The sequence below is a fragment of the Larus michahellis genome, chromosome 11 (assembly GCF_964199755.1).
Source record: "Larus michahellis chromosome 11, bLarMic1.1, whole genome shotgun sequence".
Taxonomy (NCBI): Eukaryota; Metazoa; Chordata; class Aves; order Charadriiformes; family Laridae; genus Larus; species Larus michahellis.
In genome coordinates this window covers 16,889,420-16,905,220 of record NC_133906.1, presented here as the reverse complement: position 1 = coordinate 16,905,220, position 15,801 = coordinate 16,889,420, and the positions used below count along the sequence as shown (strand labels likewise).

General features: G+C 47.9%; 2 protein-coding genes across 14 annotated transcripts in view; one reads left to right on the top strand and one right to left on the bottom strand.

Annotated features, from left to right (window-relative positions):
- Positions 1-13,509, top strand: part of COL23A1 (collagen type XXIII alpha 1 chain) — a 195,573-nt gene extending 182,064 nt beyond the window's left edge. The window contains exons 18-32 of the mRNA XM_074604048.1: positions 268-291; positions 1,206-1,259; positions 2,053-2,097; positions 2,537-2,626; positions 3,000-3,071; positions 3,846-3,887; positions 4,769-4,795; positions 5,235-5,306; positions 5,399-5,452; positions 5,712-5,738; positions 6,244-6,297; positions 6,978-7,064; positions 8,918-8,995; positions 11,906-11,944; positions 12,874-13,509. Of these exons, the coding sequence (XP_074460149.1) occupies positions 268-291; positions 1,206-1,259; positions 2,053-2,097; positions 2,537-2,626; positions 3,000-3,071; positions 3,846-3,887; positions 4,769-4,795; positions 5,235-5,306; positions 5,399-5,452; positions 5,712-5,738; positions 6,244-6,297; positions 6,978-7,064; positions 8,918-8,995; positions 11,906-11,944; positions 12,874-12,876 (768 nt within the window). The 3' untranslated portion in view covers positions 12,877-13,509. The remainder of the gene's footprint in view (positions 1-267; positions 292-1,205; positions 1,260-2,052; positions 2,098-2,536; positions 2,627-2,999; positions 3,072-3,845; positions 3,888-4,768; positions 4,796-5,234; positions 5,307-5,398; positions 5,453-5,711; positions 5,739-6,243; positions 6,298-6,977; positions 7,065-8,917; positions 8,996-11,905; positions 11,945-12,873) is intronic.
- The window catches only part of HNRNPAB (heterogeneous nuclear ribonucleoprotein A/B), a 30,824-nt gene continuing 25,910 nt past the window's right edge, over positions 10,888-15,801 (bottom strand). For 4 of the 13 annotated variants that reach the window (XM_074604062.1, XM_074604065.1, XM_074604051.1 and 1 more), the window contains one exon: positions 10,888-11,169. The gene's annotated coding sequence lies outside the window, so the exon portion shown is untranslated. Of the gene's footprint in view, positions 11,350-15,030; positions 15,734-15,801 lie in introns of those variants that run through there. The other 9 variants (XM_074604060.1, XM_074604064.1, XM_074604049.1 and 6 more) reach the window with 3 other exon arrangements.

Sequence of the window (15,801 nt, the reverse complement as noted above, 5' to 3'; positions counted from 1 at the left end):
TACGGCTTATCCGCTGCCACTGCAGGCTGTTATTCCCCCCTGCTGTGCCGCAGCCCAGTGTGGAGCCGCTGTTTTTGCTGTGCATCCTCTGGAGCGGTTTTCTCTGCAAGCAGCGGTCGGGATGCAGGAGGATGGGGAACGGTGCCCGAGCCCTAACCTGCCTGGCCCAGCAGCACCCTGCCATTCTCGTTAAGATGAAAGAAGCCGAATAGAATAAATACTTAATTACAGACACATTTGAGAACCATCCTAATTGTTTTATAACAGGCTGCAGGGATACACAAAGTGATGGTAATTACCGTTTGCCAGATGTCTGCACGGCATGCAGCTTTGTGAGTGGAGTTTGTGGAGTGCGGTGGTTGGAGAGGCTCCATCAAATGTCTGGGGACTTCATTTGCTGGGCCCAGACCCTCTCCTGTGTGCTGCATGTGGAGATTGCAGACGGGCACCTCACTGAACATCGCTAATTTTGCCGTTTTTCTGCTTATTAGCCATTTTTGGTGTTTGCTCGCTGACCTGTCTCCCGGACAGAGCTTTGGAAAGGGGTGGCTTTACATGGCTTCCAGCGTGATTAAATGTAACGGTATTTACAATCATGGAAAAAGGTGCTTGGGGATATGATACAGTTCTGTTTTTCAGCTGAGAGAGACCATGAGTTTTGCTGTTTGAGATAATTTGCAAGTTGCAAAATAGTTGTTCATCTCAAGGCAGTTCATGGTCTCTGAGCCCAGCAGTGCCCAGGAAAAACACCTTCCTTAAGTGTGCAAGGTTTTCCTGCTGTTAGTGCTCACACAAACTCCTTCATTTCCCCTCTTTAATTGCACCTCCCTGGCCGGTTGCTGCTGTTTTCAGCAGGATGCTTCTCCCCGGCCTGCGTGGATGGAGGGGGGAGAACGCAAAAAGAGGATCCTGTGTGGGGTTATGCTTCCAGCTAAAGGCATTTTGCCTCTTAAACACACGTACTGCTGCACCCGGCTGGCTCTGGCCATGTTTTCTTTTGCATGAGCATCCCCTGTGCCGGAGGGGCCCTTGGGTCACCTCGTGTCAGCAGAGCTCCTCGTGGTGCTTGGGCAGCCGTGGGTCACTCCAGTGTTGGTTGCAGATCGCAGCCAGGAGCTGCTCCCGACCCGTCCCTGGCAGCACGGGGATAGCGTGCCATGTTCCTATTAGTCACGCTCATGCCCGCTTTGTGTGCTATGTTTCAGGGTTCGCCGGGTCCCCCAGGGCCACCGGGCCCCCAAGGTGCTCCAGGTCCCAAGGTGAGCCTAACCTCTGCCATGCAGACGGTGTTGCGTAGTGAGCAACGTGTTCATTAGCGGCTCTGCACGTAGCAAGTGTCTCACAGGCCAAAATTAGGCAGGCAGTGCTGGCTGCAGGGCTTGAGACTATGCGTGATAAAGAAAATGCTATTTAACGCTTCCTCAGGCTGAAAATGGAGGTTTTCACACAAAAGGCAAAGTTTTGTTGACCTGTCTCTGGTCTCCAGCCTCTTCCAGAGGATGCTGTCCCAGAAGCAAATCCACCTCCTAGTCCCACTCCTGCTGGTGAAATCCCAGCCCTCCAAGATTTCCTCATTGCAGGCGGTGGGAGGCAGAAGTAAGTGGGAGAAGCCGTTGTGAGGAGGGGCCCGCGGCCCCAAAGGCCGTGCCAAGCTGCTCTCCATCCCACCCCCCTCCTCCGTGCACCTCTTGGTGCCCCGGCACCGTGTCCAAGCGGGACCGCACTGCCCTCCCGCTGCACAAGCAGCAGCCAGTAACCTGCAGCCACCTGTAGTCTTTGAAAGAAGAATTTAACTTGCAGAAAAGCATCACTTGGAAGGATGGGATGGGGCAGAATTTTGGTGCCTCTCGAGGTCTCCGTGTTACCCAAATTGGGATGAGCTGGTAATTGTGGCACATCACTGAAACCTCCTTGCTGCTGCTCCTGAGCCTGGCAATGCCAAACCCATAACCCCAATATTTGATACACACGAATAACTCATTTCCTTGCAAAATGCTTTCCTGAGATGATTTCTTGATTTAACTTCCCTTTTTTTTTTTTGTGTCGCTCCAGGGAGAGCTGGGCTTGCCGGGTCCACCTGGGCTGGATGGTGAAAAGGTGCGTGGGGCATGGCTGGATCGAGCGAGACCTTGCAGGAGCCGAGTTAAAAAGGAGTTTATTTGTGTGTCTGGGAGAGCCGGTGCTGCGAAAAGCAAATCTTGAACTAATTGCCCATTGCTCAGCCATGAGCACCCAGATGCTGCTCGTGGCCACATCTGCTGAGCTAATGGGGCTTCTTTTATGAGTGCTTCGTCAGACGCTGTCTCAAATTCTGTTATAAACTTTCCCAACCCGAAATGGCTGCGATTCCTGCTACGGCACAGGCAAATTCTGCTGCACCTGCAAAATCAGTGTATGTGAGTTTTAACGTTAAAACATGCTGTCATGAGCTTGTGCTGCAATACGGAGAGAAACAAAAGAAAGGCAGAAATGGCTGTTGTGGTTTGGTTTTTTTTAAAGTTTTCTCCTAAGCAAGTTGTTTTCTGTAAACTTCCAGGGTCCCAAAGGAGCAAAGGGTGACCAGGGCAGCGAGGGGATCATGGGACAGAAGGGAGAGACAGGAGAAATGGGCTTATCAGGTCCACCGGTACGTCCCCTCTTTCTGTCCCTCTACATCTGCTGCTTGGTTCTTTGATGGATTGATCTCTGCAAACGCTCGGTGGATGGGGCCGGCTTTGCTGAGCCAAGCAATGGCCTGTCCACAGCGCCTTACTGCGGCGCTGGAGAATGCGGGAGCTTGGAATTTTCTTTGCTAATGATGGTGGTAACGGTTTATTCAGAAGGTGATGGAAGCCAGTACGAAGGAGGAGAAAATCTCCTTTTCTCAAACAGTCCCATGGGGATGAGCAAGAGCTTTGCTTGAGCCAAGGCTGGAGTTTAGAGGAAGACAAATGTATTTTTCTCTTGTTTTTGCTTCCCTGGAAGATGCACCACATCAGCGTTATGCTTTTATCTTTTAGGGAGCAGAAGGGCCAAAAGGCGACAGAGGAGAAAAAGGAGACACTGGGTCACCGTGTTTGCAGAATAATCACGTAAGATCCCGGCACCATAAAACCTCCTCCCGACACGGGATCAGGCGAAGTCAGGGGGCGCAGCCAGAGCCACCGGTTCCGTATCCATCAGCGGCGGGGAACAAAACCCAGCTGTTTTCTACAAGAACTTTCAGATGTGTCCAAATGGGGTTAATCTGTTAGGGAAGAATACTTTGCAAACTCAGCGCCACAAAGTTACTTCAGATTTTGTATTGATGGCTGAGATATTGGATGCTGCTGTTACAATTACCTTTTGTTCTAAAAACATATTGGGCTCCTTGCAGTTTTACAGGATTTCTGTATCTTTTTTCGTTATTCACGCCTTTTGCTTAAGAGTAAAAAGTGGTGGGTTTTGGTAGGTTGTTTTTTAATGACACGAGAAGTCTATTTTGGGGTTTTTTTTGGCTTTTTTGGTTTTGGGTTTTTTGTTGTATGTTTTTGTTTTGTGGGTTTTTTTTAAATCAAAAAGGCTGGTTTCCTCCAGTCTGTGCAGAAAACTGCATCATTTTCCGTTACATCCATTTTGCGACTGGCAAATCCAGAGAGTAGCGTGGGTCACCCCTCTCATTTCAGAGGCTAGCTTGATTCCTGTGCTTACTTAGATTCATTTATTTATAAATCCTATAAGCAGCTCTTTGATTAGCAGGTATTTTGAGTAAAGCCATTAAATCAGAGGGCATAAAATCCTGATTCTGGGCTGTGTGAAGTTTCCATTCCCGAACTGTCCTCCCTCTGCCCAGCCCCGTTAATGTGCTGTTTAATTCCCTTCTGCAGATCATACCTGAGCCCGGACCCCCCGGATTACCCGGCCCCATGGTAGGACTCTGGAAAGCGGCTCGTGGAATTGAGCATTGCTGCAGATTGTTATCGCATGTGATTAGTTAAGGACGAGGGTGGTTTTCTCTGTTTAATCCTCGTGGACTGCTGTGAAACGGGGGAAGAAAATTGGGGAAGATCTGCAGCATTGGGTGCTGCCTTCGGAGGAATGGAAGCACCTGATTTAGGAGAGTATATCAGCGTTTGTGGCACGTTTTGCAAATATCCAAGTTGCTCTTTGGGGCGGGGAAAAGGTAAAACGCTGTGGGATGGGAAAAGCTGTTTCCTCCATGATGGTGTCTGTATTCCCACAAATTTGCCCGAGTCAGTAAGTCTGTGCCGTCAGTTGCGGTGGGAGAGGAAGCGGGCGGTGAGGAACACGCGGAGCGTTTCTGACGCAGCTGTCTGAAGTGTCTGGTACCTACGATGCTCAAAAAGGCTGAGGAGCCATCAAGGGCATTGGGAAGGTCAGGATGCCTCTGCTATGTGCAAGATGAACCTTGAGAGACCACGTTCAAAACCAGGCGGCGTTCATGACCCAGGAAGTGTCCCCAGCCCTGCCGGGCTCGGGGGGGCGTGGTGGCAGGGGGCTGCCCTCCAGATCTTGCTGTCACTTGCTTCAGCAAAGCTCTTGCAGGGCTCTCGCCCCCCAGAGCTCCTGTTGCAGAGCTTTATCATTGCACGTCACACAAAGCGGTTCTTTTCAGTTTGTCTCCCCCCTGATCTGACATGGCAGAAGCAAATGATCTGCCACCTGTCTTGAAAAAGAAATATTTGGCCATTGTCAGCCCATAATTTGAGGAAGAAATGGTTTGGGAAGCAGACCTTGGGGTTTGTTTTTAAATTCTGTTTTTTCAAAAGCACCATTGTCTTTCCCGCAGGGTCCTCCAGGAATCCAGGGACCTAAAGTAAGTCAATAAATTAAATGTCACCCACTGTTTCCAGGCTGCCAGTGCATTATTTACAGGCTCACAAAGGCCTGTCAGCTCTGAGAACTGATTTTTTTTGTCACTGTTTGTGGCAACACATCCCTTGGTTGTGCTGTTCAGCAGTTGGCGTTTTGGAAAACAAGCCTTTTTTTTGCGTCCAGACACATTTACAATCTTAACCCCTCCTCCAGCATGGAGTCCTGAGGGCCGGCAGCACATGCAAGTCAGGGTTTCCAAACCCAGAGGCTTAAAGCTGTTATTTTCAACACTTTTCTTATATGGTCCAGCGGAGAGGAAAACGTTAAGGGCAGGGCGGGTATAAGCATCCCAGAGACGTGGGAGGGGGCGGCGGATGCGTGGGCTGGCTGTCGGGCGGAGCTGCCAGGTTTTCTTGGTTGATGCCGTTTCTTTTATGCAGGGCTTGGATGGTGCAAAGGGAGAAAAAGGTGACAGCGGTGAGAAGGGGGACCATGGCGACCCTGGACCCGCTGTGAGTTGTTTTCCTGTATCTCACTTCCAGCCATTGACAGAACCCTGCCTTACAGCAACCATCCCAACGCCTTGTTTCTTTTATTCCTTAAGGGTCTCCCCGGCGCTCCAGGGCTCATTGGTTTACCCGGTACCAAAGGAGAGAAGGTAATTGTCGGTGTGGGAAAGGAGCAGTGATGTTGTGGTGTAATCCCAAAATAAGGGCTGATAAAATCCCTGCCACAGTGGGTCCAGCCACACCAGTAGAGCCAGGTGTACCGGCACTATCCCGAGCTTCCCTCGAGTCCTGGGGGCTGTTGGGCAAAGCCATGCTGTCACTACCCTGTATTTCACCAACTGGATGTAAGTTTGCCTGGAACAGCAAACTCAACATGGCACATCTTAATTTTTATTTTTATAACTGCAGGGAAAGCCAGGAGAGCCAGGATTGGATGTGAGTATGGAAAACATTAATTGTGATGTGTAGAAGCATGAACAACAGGCACGCCATCAAATTGCTTGAGGTTGTTGGAAAGATACGCAGCTAACACTGCATGGACTACTGTCCCTTAAACGCAGTGCCGGCAGAACGCTGTCTGTAGGAAAGGGCTTAATTCATGCCAGTTGCTGGACAACTTCCACTGCACAGCAGTAACTGCTCAGCTAAAGATGCTGCGGGGGTTTCCCTTTCCAATTGAGAACATTTGCATTGGATTCAGTGAAACAAAAATCTCTTGATAATAGGTGTAATGTTACTGGGGTAGGTAAAGCACTAGCTGTCCCAAGAAACTGCTGACAGACAAAGTCAACAGGAAGAAAATGTCATATTCTTCACCACGGGAGGGTGGGTCGATCGCTGGAGGTTGCTTACGTTGAACTTGAGATGCCGGGACATTCACACCCTAAACTTAAACCTCTCTTTTTTTTCTTTCCCCACCCCTTAAAAATTGTCATGATAGGGTTTCCCAGGTCTCAGAGGAGAGAAAGGAGAGAGAAGCGAAAGGGGCGAGAAGGTGAGTGCGTTATGGCTGTGGAGATGCTGGTGGGGGCAGGACTGGCCGCTCTTTTTGGCAGGCAGCGATGCTTCTCCGGGTGCTGGTTCCTTCTCCGGCCTGGCCGCATTTCTCAGGGCACTGGTGTAAGGCTTCTTCTGCGGCACAAATATTTGCGTGGTCCCAGTGTAGGGCAGGACAGGCAGTTAATTCCTACCCACTTGGAAGGGCTTTCTGCAAGCCTGTGCCTCCCCCAGCGCAACCATTGTGGGCAAATGGAGCAGGCTGACAGCTCTGGGTTGTGAAGAATCGCTAGTTTTGGTTTATAGACCTTGAAAACGGATCCAAGTCAAAGGTTTTGTTACAGGGATCCTTAAATAAAGGGGTGCCCAGTCGGAGGCAGGAGCCCAGCTGAGCGTGGGGCAGCGGCTGGAAGCTGGTGCTCCCACTTGCTGTCAGATACCAACCTGGTTTCTAGCAGAAACCGGTCGCTTAGTTCATTCAGTTATAAAATTACCTATTAAAATATCTCCACCCAGCTTTAACTGGAGATTTTTCACAGTGATTTAATTACTCGGTTGAGGTTTCACTAATGCAAACGTCCCTGCTCTGGACGAGGTGGGGGGCTCCACTGTGCCACGCGAGTTAAAGCCGAGGGGTTCCCCCTCCTGTTCCTGATATTTTTCCTGTTGTGCCAACAGGGTGAGCGAGGAATACCGGGGAGAAAAGGAGCCAAAGGGCAGAAGGGGGAACCAGGTCCCCCCGGACTGGATCAGCCTTGTCCCGTGGTACGTCTTTTATTTCACTCTTTCTAAGTGCCCGGTGCCGGGACTGAAAGGGGATGCGGCTTCGCAGCCAGGGAAAGGGAGGGAGGATTTGGTAGTTCTTTATTTCGCAGTAAATCAAAGCAGATGGTTATTGTTTTCTCACTTTTCTTAATGGTTTGTTTTATCTGAACTGCTGGAAGTTCACTGCTCGCTGTAAGGGCTCCTTTCTGGCCAGATGGGAGCAAGCCACAGCAGTAAAAATAAAGAATCTTTGTGTAAAGACCTTCTTATTGTAGTGGGGAACAATGGGCTTCAGTAATGTTCTTCTCGGGAGATAGCATGCCCTGGTGAAGCTGCCGGCCTGGCTTTTGAGTACGTTTGGAATCGGGGAGTAACTCAACACAGCGGATGGGAGGTGATCGGCCTGGACAAGAGAAGGGTCCAGGGAGAGCTTATAGCGGCCTTCCAGTACCTGAAGGGGGCCTACAGGAAAGCTGGGGAGAGGCTGTTGGCAAGGGCACTTAACAATAGGACAAGGAGCAATGGTTTTAAACTAGAGCAGGGCAGGTTTAGGCTAGGCATTAGGAAGAAGTTCTTTACAATGAGGGTGGTGAGACACTGGCCCAGGTGGCCCGGAGAGGTGGTGGAGGCCCCATCCCTGGAGACATTCCAGGCCAGGCTTGATGAGGCTCTGAGCAACCTGATCTAGTTGAAGATGTCCCTGCTCACTGCAGGGGGGTTGGACTAGATGGCCTTTAGAGGTCCCTTACAACCCAACACATTCTATGATCTGAAAACAAGGTCAGCTCCATCCCTTCATCTCTGCAAAACCAGCAAGGGATGAGCCCGGCTCCGGCTCTCCTGTGGGGGAAGCGGGTCGGAGTTGATAGCATCTCAGTGCTGTCAAAGATCAGCAATGTTTGGGGCTCCCCGGGATGACAAGAAGTGCCTCTGGGAGGGAGAAGAGACCTCCCCATGTTTCTCCACCCGAGGCAGCAGCTCCTGGCTCCAATCTGTCCCTCTCGGGCACGTCCCAGGCACCACCGTGCAGCGGGTACACAGAGGCTTTCCAGGAAACCGCCTGGTGTTTGAGCCTGAGGAAGGTGGATCTCCCAAGTCCCCTTCCAGAGCCCCTCCTTCCTTTGGTAAGGCCCACAAAAAAAAAAAAAGGTGGGGGGAATCTATACTGGTTTATAAGAAGTTATCTGGCCTGGTAAAATTTACCTCCTCTTCATTACTATTTTTTGTATGACTAAAACCAGAGAGATCCTTTCCTGAAAATGTTTTGAGGGTGCACGATGCAAGAATGATTCCTATCAACTACTGAACTAAAACTGCTTAAATGTAGCTGTTAGCCCCTAGTTCAGCTGCACCTAACTAGTAGTGCCAGGTACCTCCTCCAGCGTGCTCCAAAAGACCCATTTCTTTCCTAAATGCGTGATTTTCCTCACCCCGCCAGCGCAGCAATGGCAACCAGAGCTGCCGTACAGCTCCGCTCTACCAGCAAAAAGCTCCTTCAGTCAATATGCTTTACTTTGCTTGGAGATTGAATGTGAACCGAATTAATTATTGCATTTCTGATGGATCACCTTTCCTCCCTCAACATGCTGGATGATTTAACCCTCATCTTTTTCACCGCACTGTTACAAACGTGAACCTCTGGTTTGTGTATAGAAGATCTTTCCCAGATGACAGACTCTACGTGTCTGTGAATTCCCTGCCGTAAAACAACTCTGACTTGCCGTGTCATCAGAAAAGGAGGTGTAAAGTTCTGGACCCGTCCTCCTCCTCCTCCTCTGCTGAAACACGGGTGTCTGAGTAACTCCTGTGTCCTTTATCATTCTCAACTCTCAAGCAGTTGTTTTTTCGAACAGGGAGACCGTAGCATGGCAGGCAGCAAAGGGGACCCAGGTGTACCAGCCCTGGTGGGGGTGAGCGTGCCCTGCCCGTTGGTACGGTATCTGCTCGCTTGCTTTCTTGCATGGCTTGTGTGTGTTTCTGCTGTGGCCAAGCCCCATCCCAAGGAGCAAATCCCTCCAGGGAGAGGAAGGACACAAGGCAGCAGAGCTGGAACAAGGCGTTTCACTTCGGCACTCGGGGAAGTGAGTGTAAGCAGTGGGAGATCACGTAGAAGATGATTGCCCCTTTACGATTCTGATTCTGCTCTGGTGAGCCCCCACCTGCAGTGCTGCCTCCAGCTCTGGGATCCCCAACATAAGGAGGACATGGACCTGTTGGAGTGGGGCCGGAGGAGGCCACAAAGATGATCCAAGGGCGGGAGCCCCTCTGCTGTGAGGACAGGCTGAGAGAGTTGGGGGGGTTCAGCCTGGAGAAGAGAAGGCTCCAGGGAGACCTTAAAGCCCCTTCCAGTCCCTAAAGGGGCTCCAGGAAAGCTGGGGAGGGACTCTGGATCGGGGAGGGGAGCCATGGGACGAGGGGGAATGGTTTTAAACTGGAAGAGGGAAGATTTAGATGAGATCTGAGGAAGAAATTCTTTGCTGTGAGGGTGGTGAGCCCCTGGCCCAGGTTGCCCAGAGAAGCTGTGGCTGCCCCATCCCTGGAGGGGTTCAAGGCCAGGTCGGACAGGGCTTGGAGCAGCCTGGGCTGGTGGGAGGTGTCCCTGCCCAGGGCAGGGGGGTGGGACTAGATAACCTTTAAGGTTCCTTCCAATCCAAATTATTCTATGATAACAGATGCTAAAACTTAGTTCTGGTTTCTCTCAGCACCTATGGCTCAGTTCGGTTCCCCTGGTGCCTGCGCTGCTGCAGCCCCGGGAGTCTGATTTCCAGCTGGGTTTTGAACTGCTTTCCCAAAATGACCAGCCCGTTCTGTGGAGCGGTGGCTGGAGGGGGTCACCGCCACTCTGGGGGTGAGAAGAGCACTTTCTGGGTCAGGACGTAGCTCTGCCTGCAGAGCTCAGGTTGAAGTCCAGCCCTAATGCAGGAAGGTTCATGCTCTGCTCCCCGACAGGGCTCTGCCTGACTAGCTAAAAGAAGTCATTGTTTTATTTTCAATTTTTTTTTAACCATAGAAAATGCTGCATGTTAGATGATTTGCAGTTGTCTTCAGAGAAACAAAAGGGCAGTAAGCTCCCTCTCTTTCAAAAAAGTTAAATTACTTTCATATGTGTCAAAGAAACCAATTACTAGCAGCAGGCCCGCTTCAGCTCTTCATATTTACTCCCCAGAGATGTTCCATTTACCAAGTATCTCCTGTCTTAACTATAGAGAAAACACAAGACCTATCTGGCGTTGAAGGCATTGTAAACTGCAGTAGGCGATTTCTCCAATCTGTAACTACTGCGTGACTAGTCAGCGACGCACTTGCACGCCTTCTCGCTCGTGTGCGTGAGGTTAGTTGCGCGTTGGCTGGGAGTGTTGTCCTTGTTCTCCATCCCACCGCACGGTGGAGGTTTGCTGGGTTCTTGGTGATGGCTTTCAGTCCAGGAGCACAAGCCTTACACCCAGGTTGCAAAGCTCTTTTTAAGTTGATGATTCATTTTGGAATCACTCAAGTGAAACAGAGTAGAAAGGCGTGGAGTTTTACAGTGGCCAAAATAAGTATTTTGGGTGCACGGGAAGGAGAAAAAGCCCAGGGCAGAAATGAACCCCGTGACCGTCGGTGTCAGGATCCTTCTAGGTCAAACAACTGCTCTGCGCCTTGTCCCCTTTACCCTTCATCCCCAGACACCTCTGGCAAATGTACAAGTTGCACTTTCTTTTTTATGGATAGTTATGGACCAAAATATTTACTGGCGTCAGCAGAAAATGGTGTATGTTTTCTAACTAACGTTACAGGGAAGCATGTGAAAATAACTTGACCTGTTACACTATGAGTAGCTGGAGAGGGTAACCTTACTTCACTGCGTCTGTTTTATTGGGCATAGGCTATTTTACATATAAAATCAATACAGAATACAAAAAATGTGATGACTGACATTTACAGTAAAAAAATGTAAAAATGCATTTTGACCTCTATTTGCACTAGCAGTTCTCTCCGCTGCGCACGCGTCCTCGTGGCTCCCCACCCCTAGTGACTCTGGCGGTGGCTCTGAGGGAAGGGTCAGTGCGCGTGTGCTCTCTGTGGCTCTACATGCAGGAATTCATGCAATCAGAGATCCAAGAGCCTTAAAAAAAAAAAATCCAGCATCAGAAAAGGCAGCTGAAGTCAGCTATTTCTTCTAAAGTATCTTGAAAGAGTCGGTCATACATAGTCTGTTCCTCTTCTAAGGGGCTCCTTCCTTTTTCAGTGTTTTCCTCCTGGTAAGTAAGCTCTTCTGCCTTTCTGATTTCTGTGTTTCTTGTATCTCCATCAGAAAAAGACAAACATTTTCACTCCCTTTGCATAGTCCACAACTCATCCTATTTCAATCAGTTCGGCAACTCAAGATTTTATAAAGAAACTAAGTACTGCAGGATCAAATTTAACACAATTAGGATATCATCCAGGAAAAAAAAAATTACATCACTGCCTCCAAACTGAAAAGCGCATATTACCAAAAAATACATTTCCACATCATGCTTTCCATATATATGTCTGATTGCAAAAAAAAATAAAAATGCTACCTTATAAAGTTAATTAACTGTGGTTCCAACATCTACTTTTTTTGTTTACAGGAAAGCGTAGATTTTTTTTTATTTTTTTTTTTTTTTTACCCTGGGGTGTATTTAATTCTGCGTTGTGCTGACACATGGATTACATTGCCTGCCTATTTGTTTTGGTGCATATGCAGTATGGGGTTTGCATGGTAATTAATGGTGCTGCTAAACCTTTTGTCGTTGTGAGGACTGAGCTTTGGGTTTTGGGGTCTGACACTTAAGTCACTGTCAACAGAAATTGAATCTGTAAATTCTGTTTTGCAGGGACCAGACGGACTGCCCGTAGCAGGATGTTGGCATAAGGTACCGTAATAATAACAACTGTATTTGTATATCCTTGAGCGGGTCGTGAGCAGTTCTGCTTGCTGCACGGCGGTGGCTTGTACTGCTGCCCTGCCTCCAAGCAGCAGGTTATACGCCCGGCAGGCCTAACGCCGTGCCTTGGGAGAGCGGGATTCCACCCGGCTTTGTGTCTTGTTCCCCACAGCTGGTGCTAGGAACCACCGCTCCAAAAACTGGCTAAGGGAGAAAAGCCATCCTCCTTAATATCGTCGGGAGCAACGCCTGTTTTCCAGGCTTGCTCAGGCTAGGCTTCTGTCATGGCTCGGGCGGTTTAGGAACCACTTGTGCAAAACATGGCTTAGACCACACTCTTTTAGCTGAGACTTCGACAGTGGGCTACCTCTCTGTCGCAGAGTTACAAAATGTTTCCTTCCAAACAAAGACTTTTCTGCCATTGTAATTATAATCCACAACCACTACGCTGCTTCGGTGCTCGAATCAGTAAATCAGGGTGGACGTGGTCGGGTAATTCGTACTGTCTCACGTACCCAGAAAAGCCAAAGGCAGCCCAGGAGAAGGAGACTTGTTTTTCCCCCTCCATAAGATGAGGATTTGATCCAGAGTTTTAGGATGCTGCTGTAACCTCATTCTCCGAGGGTATGACACTGAAGCCGAGTGGAATTCCTAACCAGTTTCAAACGTGCGGCATGTGGACGCAGTTGGAGTTAATAGCGAGCATGTTACTAACTGGCTGCAAACCCTCGGTTAGAATGTGAGCACGCCCTTAGCGTATAAAAGCTTTTAATTCTGTGGTAAGTCGTTTGGATGTACTGTTAATATTTAAAGAAATCCAAATGCCAATCCTTACAGTATTAACAATAAGATTAGTAAGCGTAATGAATGGACTATTTCTCTTTGATTAAAATATTTGTCTGTGTGTTCTTTTTCAGTGATCTCTAAGCATGAAGCACAATATGTAAATAATGTGATATATTTTGATCTTTTTAATTTTTGTATAAAAAAAGGAAAAAAAAAAACTTTCAACAGTAATATATTGACCTTTTTTTATACTGGATTCTGTCATTTATGGACTTTGGAAAATATTGTAAAGCTCCCAAACCCGTAAGATGCGCATGGTAACATCAGGATTTGATAAAGGTACCAATGACAGTAGCTGGGAACGAACGGTGTTCACTGCTAACGCTGCTGCCTGAACTAACAGAAGGGGGACGGCGTGTTGCCTGGAGTGCCTTACCGCATGAAGGAGGGAGAAATCCCTACCCTAATTTGGCTCTCAACTCTGTATTTGCATTGCACGTGCACGTTTAAAAGGGTGAAACAGCCTGGCTGAAAGCAAAGAAGAAAAAAAGGATGCAGCCCTAGAAATGAGAGAAGCTGCTATGTATCATCTGGGCAAACAGGAGAAGGACTTGCAACTCACAGAGGAAGCAAAGCCAAGCTCCATTCATCGCTCCCTGCTGTTCAGGTGATGGAAACAGCAATTCTTTGGCAAAACAGAAGAACCTTGACTACCTGTGGTTATTTCCACTACTATCAAGAAAAGCTTTTTTTTCTTTTTCCTCAAGAGGAAGCGCCTCTGGGTCCTGTTCTGGGATCTGAGGCTAAAGACGTGCAAGCGCTTTGTTACTGTGGAACCCAAATTCCCCAAGAAACCTCCACCGCAAAATTTCAAACCACAAAAACCTAGTTAATACTTTCTGTGTAGAGTTGCAGGACGGGGAGGGCTCTGCTGAAGCCTCTTCTTAAACAACAGAGCGCACAATGTTGCTAGTTGGGGTTCCCAAAACTTGGGAGTTTGGAGTATTTAATTGTCTTCGTTTGTAGGGTTCATTTGAGTTTGATTTTTTTTTTCTTGGTTTACGTGGTTTTTAACTGTAAACTCTGTAACTCTGCCCACTCCTCTTGTCCTCTTCCTTCTCTCCCCTTTTTTCAGTCTCTTTCTTTAAATTATCTCCTCTTGGGCACATCCCATGCAGAGCAGGGTAATGAATAAAAGGAGGATTATGATTTTGATACCTACATATGGCATTAAGTGAGATCAATTAAAAATTTGCAAACTATTCCACTGTTCATACTTTTAAAGATGTTGGAAAAAAATAGAGATTGTGCAGTAAAAGGCCATAAAAAATTATTTCAGGGAGGAAGAAAATAGCTTACAGCTGAGTCTGTTCAGCTTACAATGAAGATCAAGAGGCAATTAGATTCCTTTACAGGGAGGAGATGCTTTATATTAACAAGTTCTTAAACCGAACAGAGAAAGAGGTACAAATATCCATCCAACGTGTGGAAGCTGAAGCTACACAAAATCAAATAAAGTAAGCCATGGATTTTTAATGGTGAGACTGGTTAATCCTAACCAGACCAGTGATGTAATCCCCATTGGCTCTAATGCCTTTTTGATTTAACAGATCATTTCTGGAGGAAATATTTCAGCCCAATATAAGTTGCTAGGCTCTGCAGAGGAGTCTTAGCTGAAATTAAGAGCCTGACCTTGGTATCAAACCAGATGATGTAAGGGCTCTTTGTGGCCTTGATCTTGGAGAAGACAGAAGGGAGTAATTTTTGGTGTCCTGAGTAGATCCGAACCCTCTGTTAGATCCTTGTTCCACTGCATTTCTTACGGCAGCTGCTGCCAGAGAGGACTCGAGGGAGGGATGCAACTGTCCAGGGGCAACCTGCCCTGCGCAAGCTGACCTGGCGCTAAGGTAGCTCTGGCTCCAGCGTTCTGAAGAACAGTAGGAGCACACAGTGCTCCACGCAGGTAGGGTGATGTCTGACTGATGTCTGTGAGTGCTGCGTCCTAGTTGTGCTTGAGCTTATCCGTTTATTCAGCTGGGAGTGTTTGTTACCTGCTGGTAAACGCTGAAATGGCCATCTAGCGTGGTAGATGTGGACACAAAAGACTTACAGCTGTAGGCAGTGAACTTTTGTTACCTGTCTTTGTTACCTGCTTAGGGCCCACACCTAGACATTGCTCGCTTTGTGGCTATGCTTTGCATGTTTACCAGTTACTGACCATTTGCTTGGTCACCATATGGATTAGATCAGTGTAAATTCAGATCAACTAACAAATCAAGAAACAAGAATTATGTAACTCAAAACAGCAATGAAAATGCATTTTATTTACTTCCATTTCATGTTGTTAGCTATCACTTTTGGTGTAGGGGTTTTTAAAGGCAGAAGGAGCAGTTGAACAAGCTCCCAGTGGCTGTTAGTGCTTTTGAAAAACCCCTTTATTGTCCCAAATTAAAGCTAAAAATCTTCTGTGGAAGGTTGAAGGCAAATCTCTCATTGACGTCACCGGGAAGAAGATCTGTAATTGTTCCCTTAACGTACAGTTGCTCTTCCCATCTCCCCCAGTCATCTCCAAACTAAAAGCAATTCACTACTCCACACCACACTGTGGGCTTCTACGCTCAAATTCCTGCACGTGTCCTGTTCATGGAACCTCTGTCGATATCAATGAGAGTTCAGTCCCCAGAATGACTGCAGAAAGCACAAGAATCTGGAAGTGTCCACAAACAATCTACAATGCAGATAGAAAAGTCTTGTTTTACATACGCTGGCAAAAACTAAACAGCTTTCTATCTAGCTCCTACTTGAAGTTTGATATCACTGAAGCTACAAGACAAGCTAACCTCCAAAGCTTATGAAATTATATTAAAATTTATATTTTCTCTGAGGAAATACCCCGAAGTCCTATTATCTTCAGGTAAACAAGTCAGTATTCCGTCTTCAACTTGTGGAATATCCAGTGCTTGTAGGCATCAACTGTGACCACTGCCAGGCCTGCAAAACATTGATACAGAATACCAGAGTAGTGCTTTACCTATTGCTGTGCATGGCAGCCGTCCCCC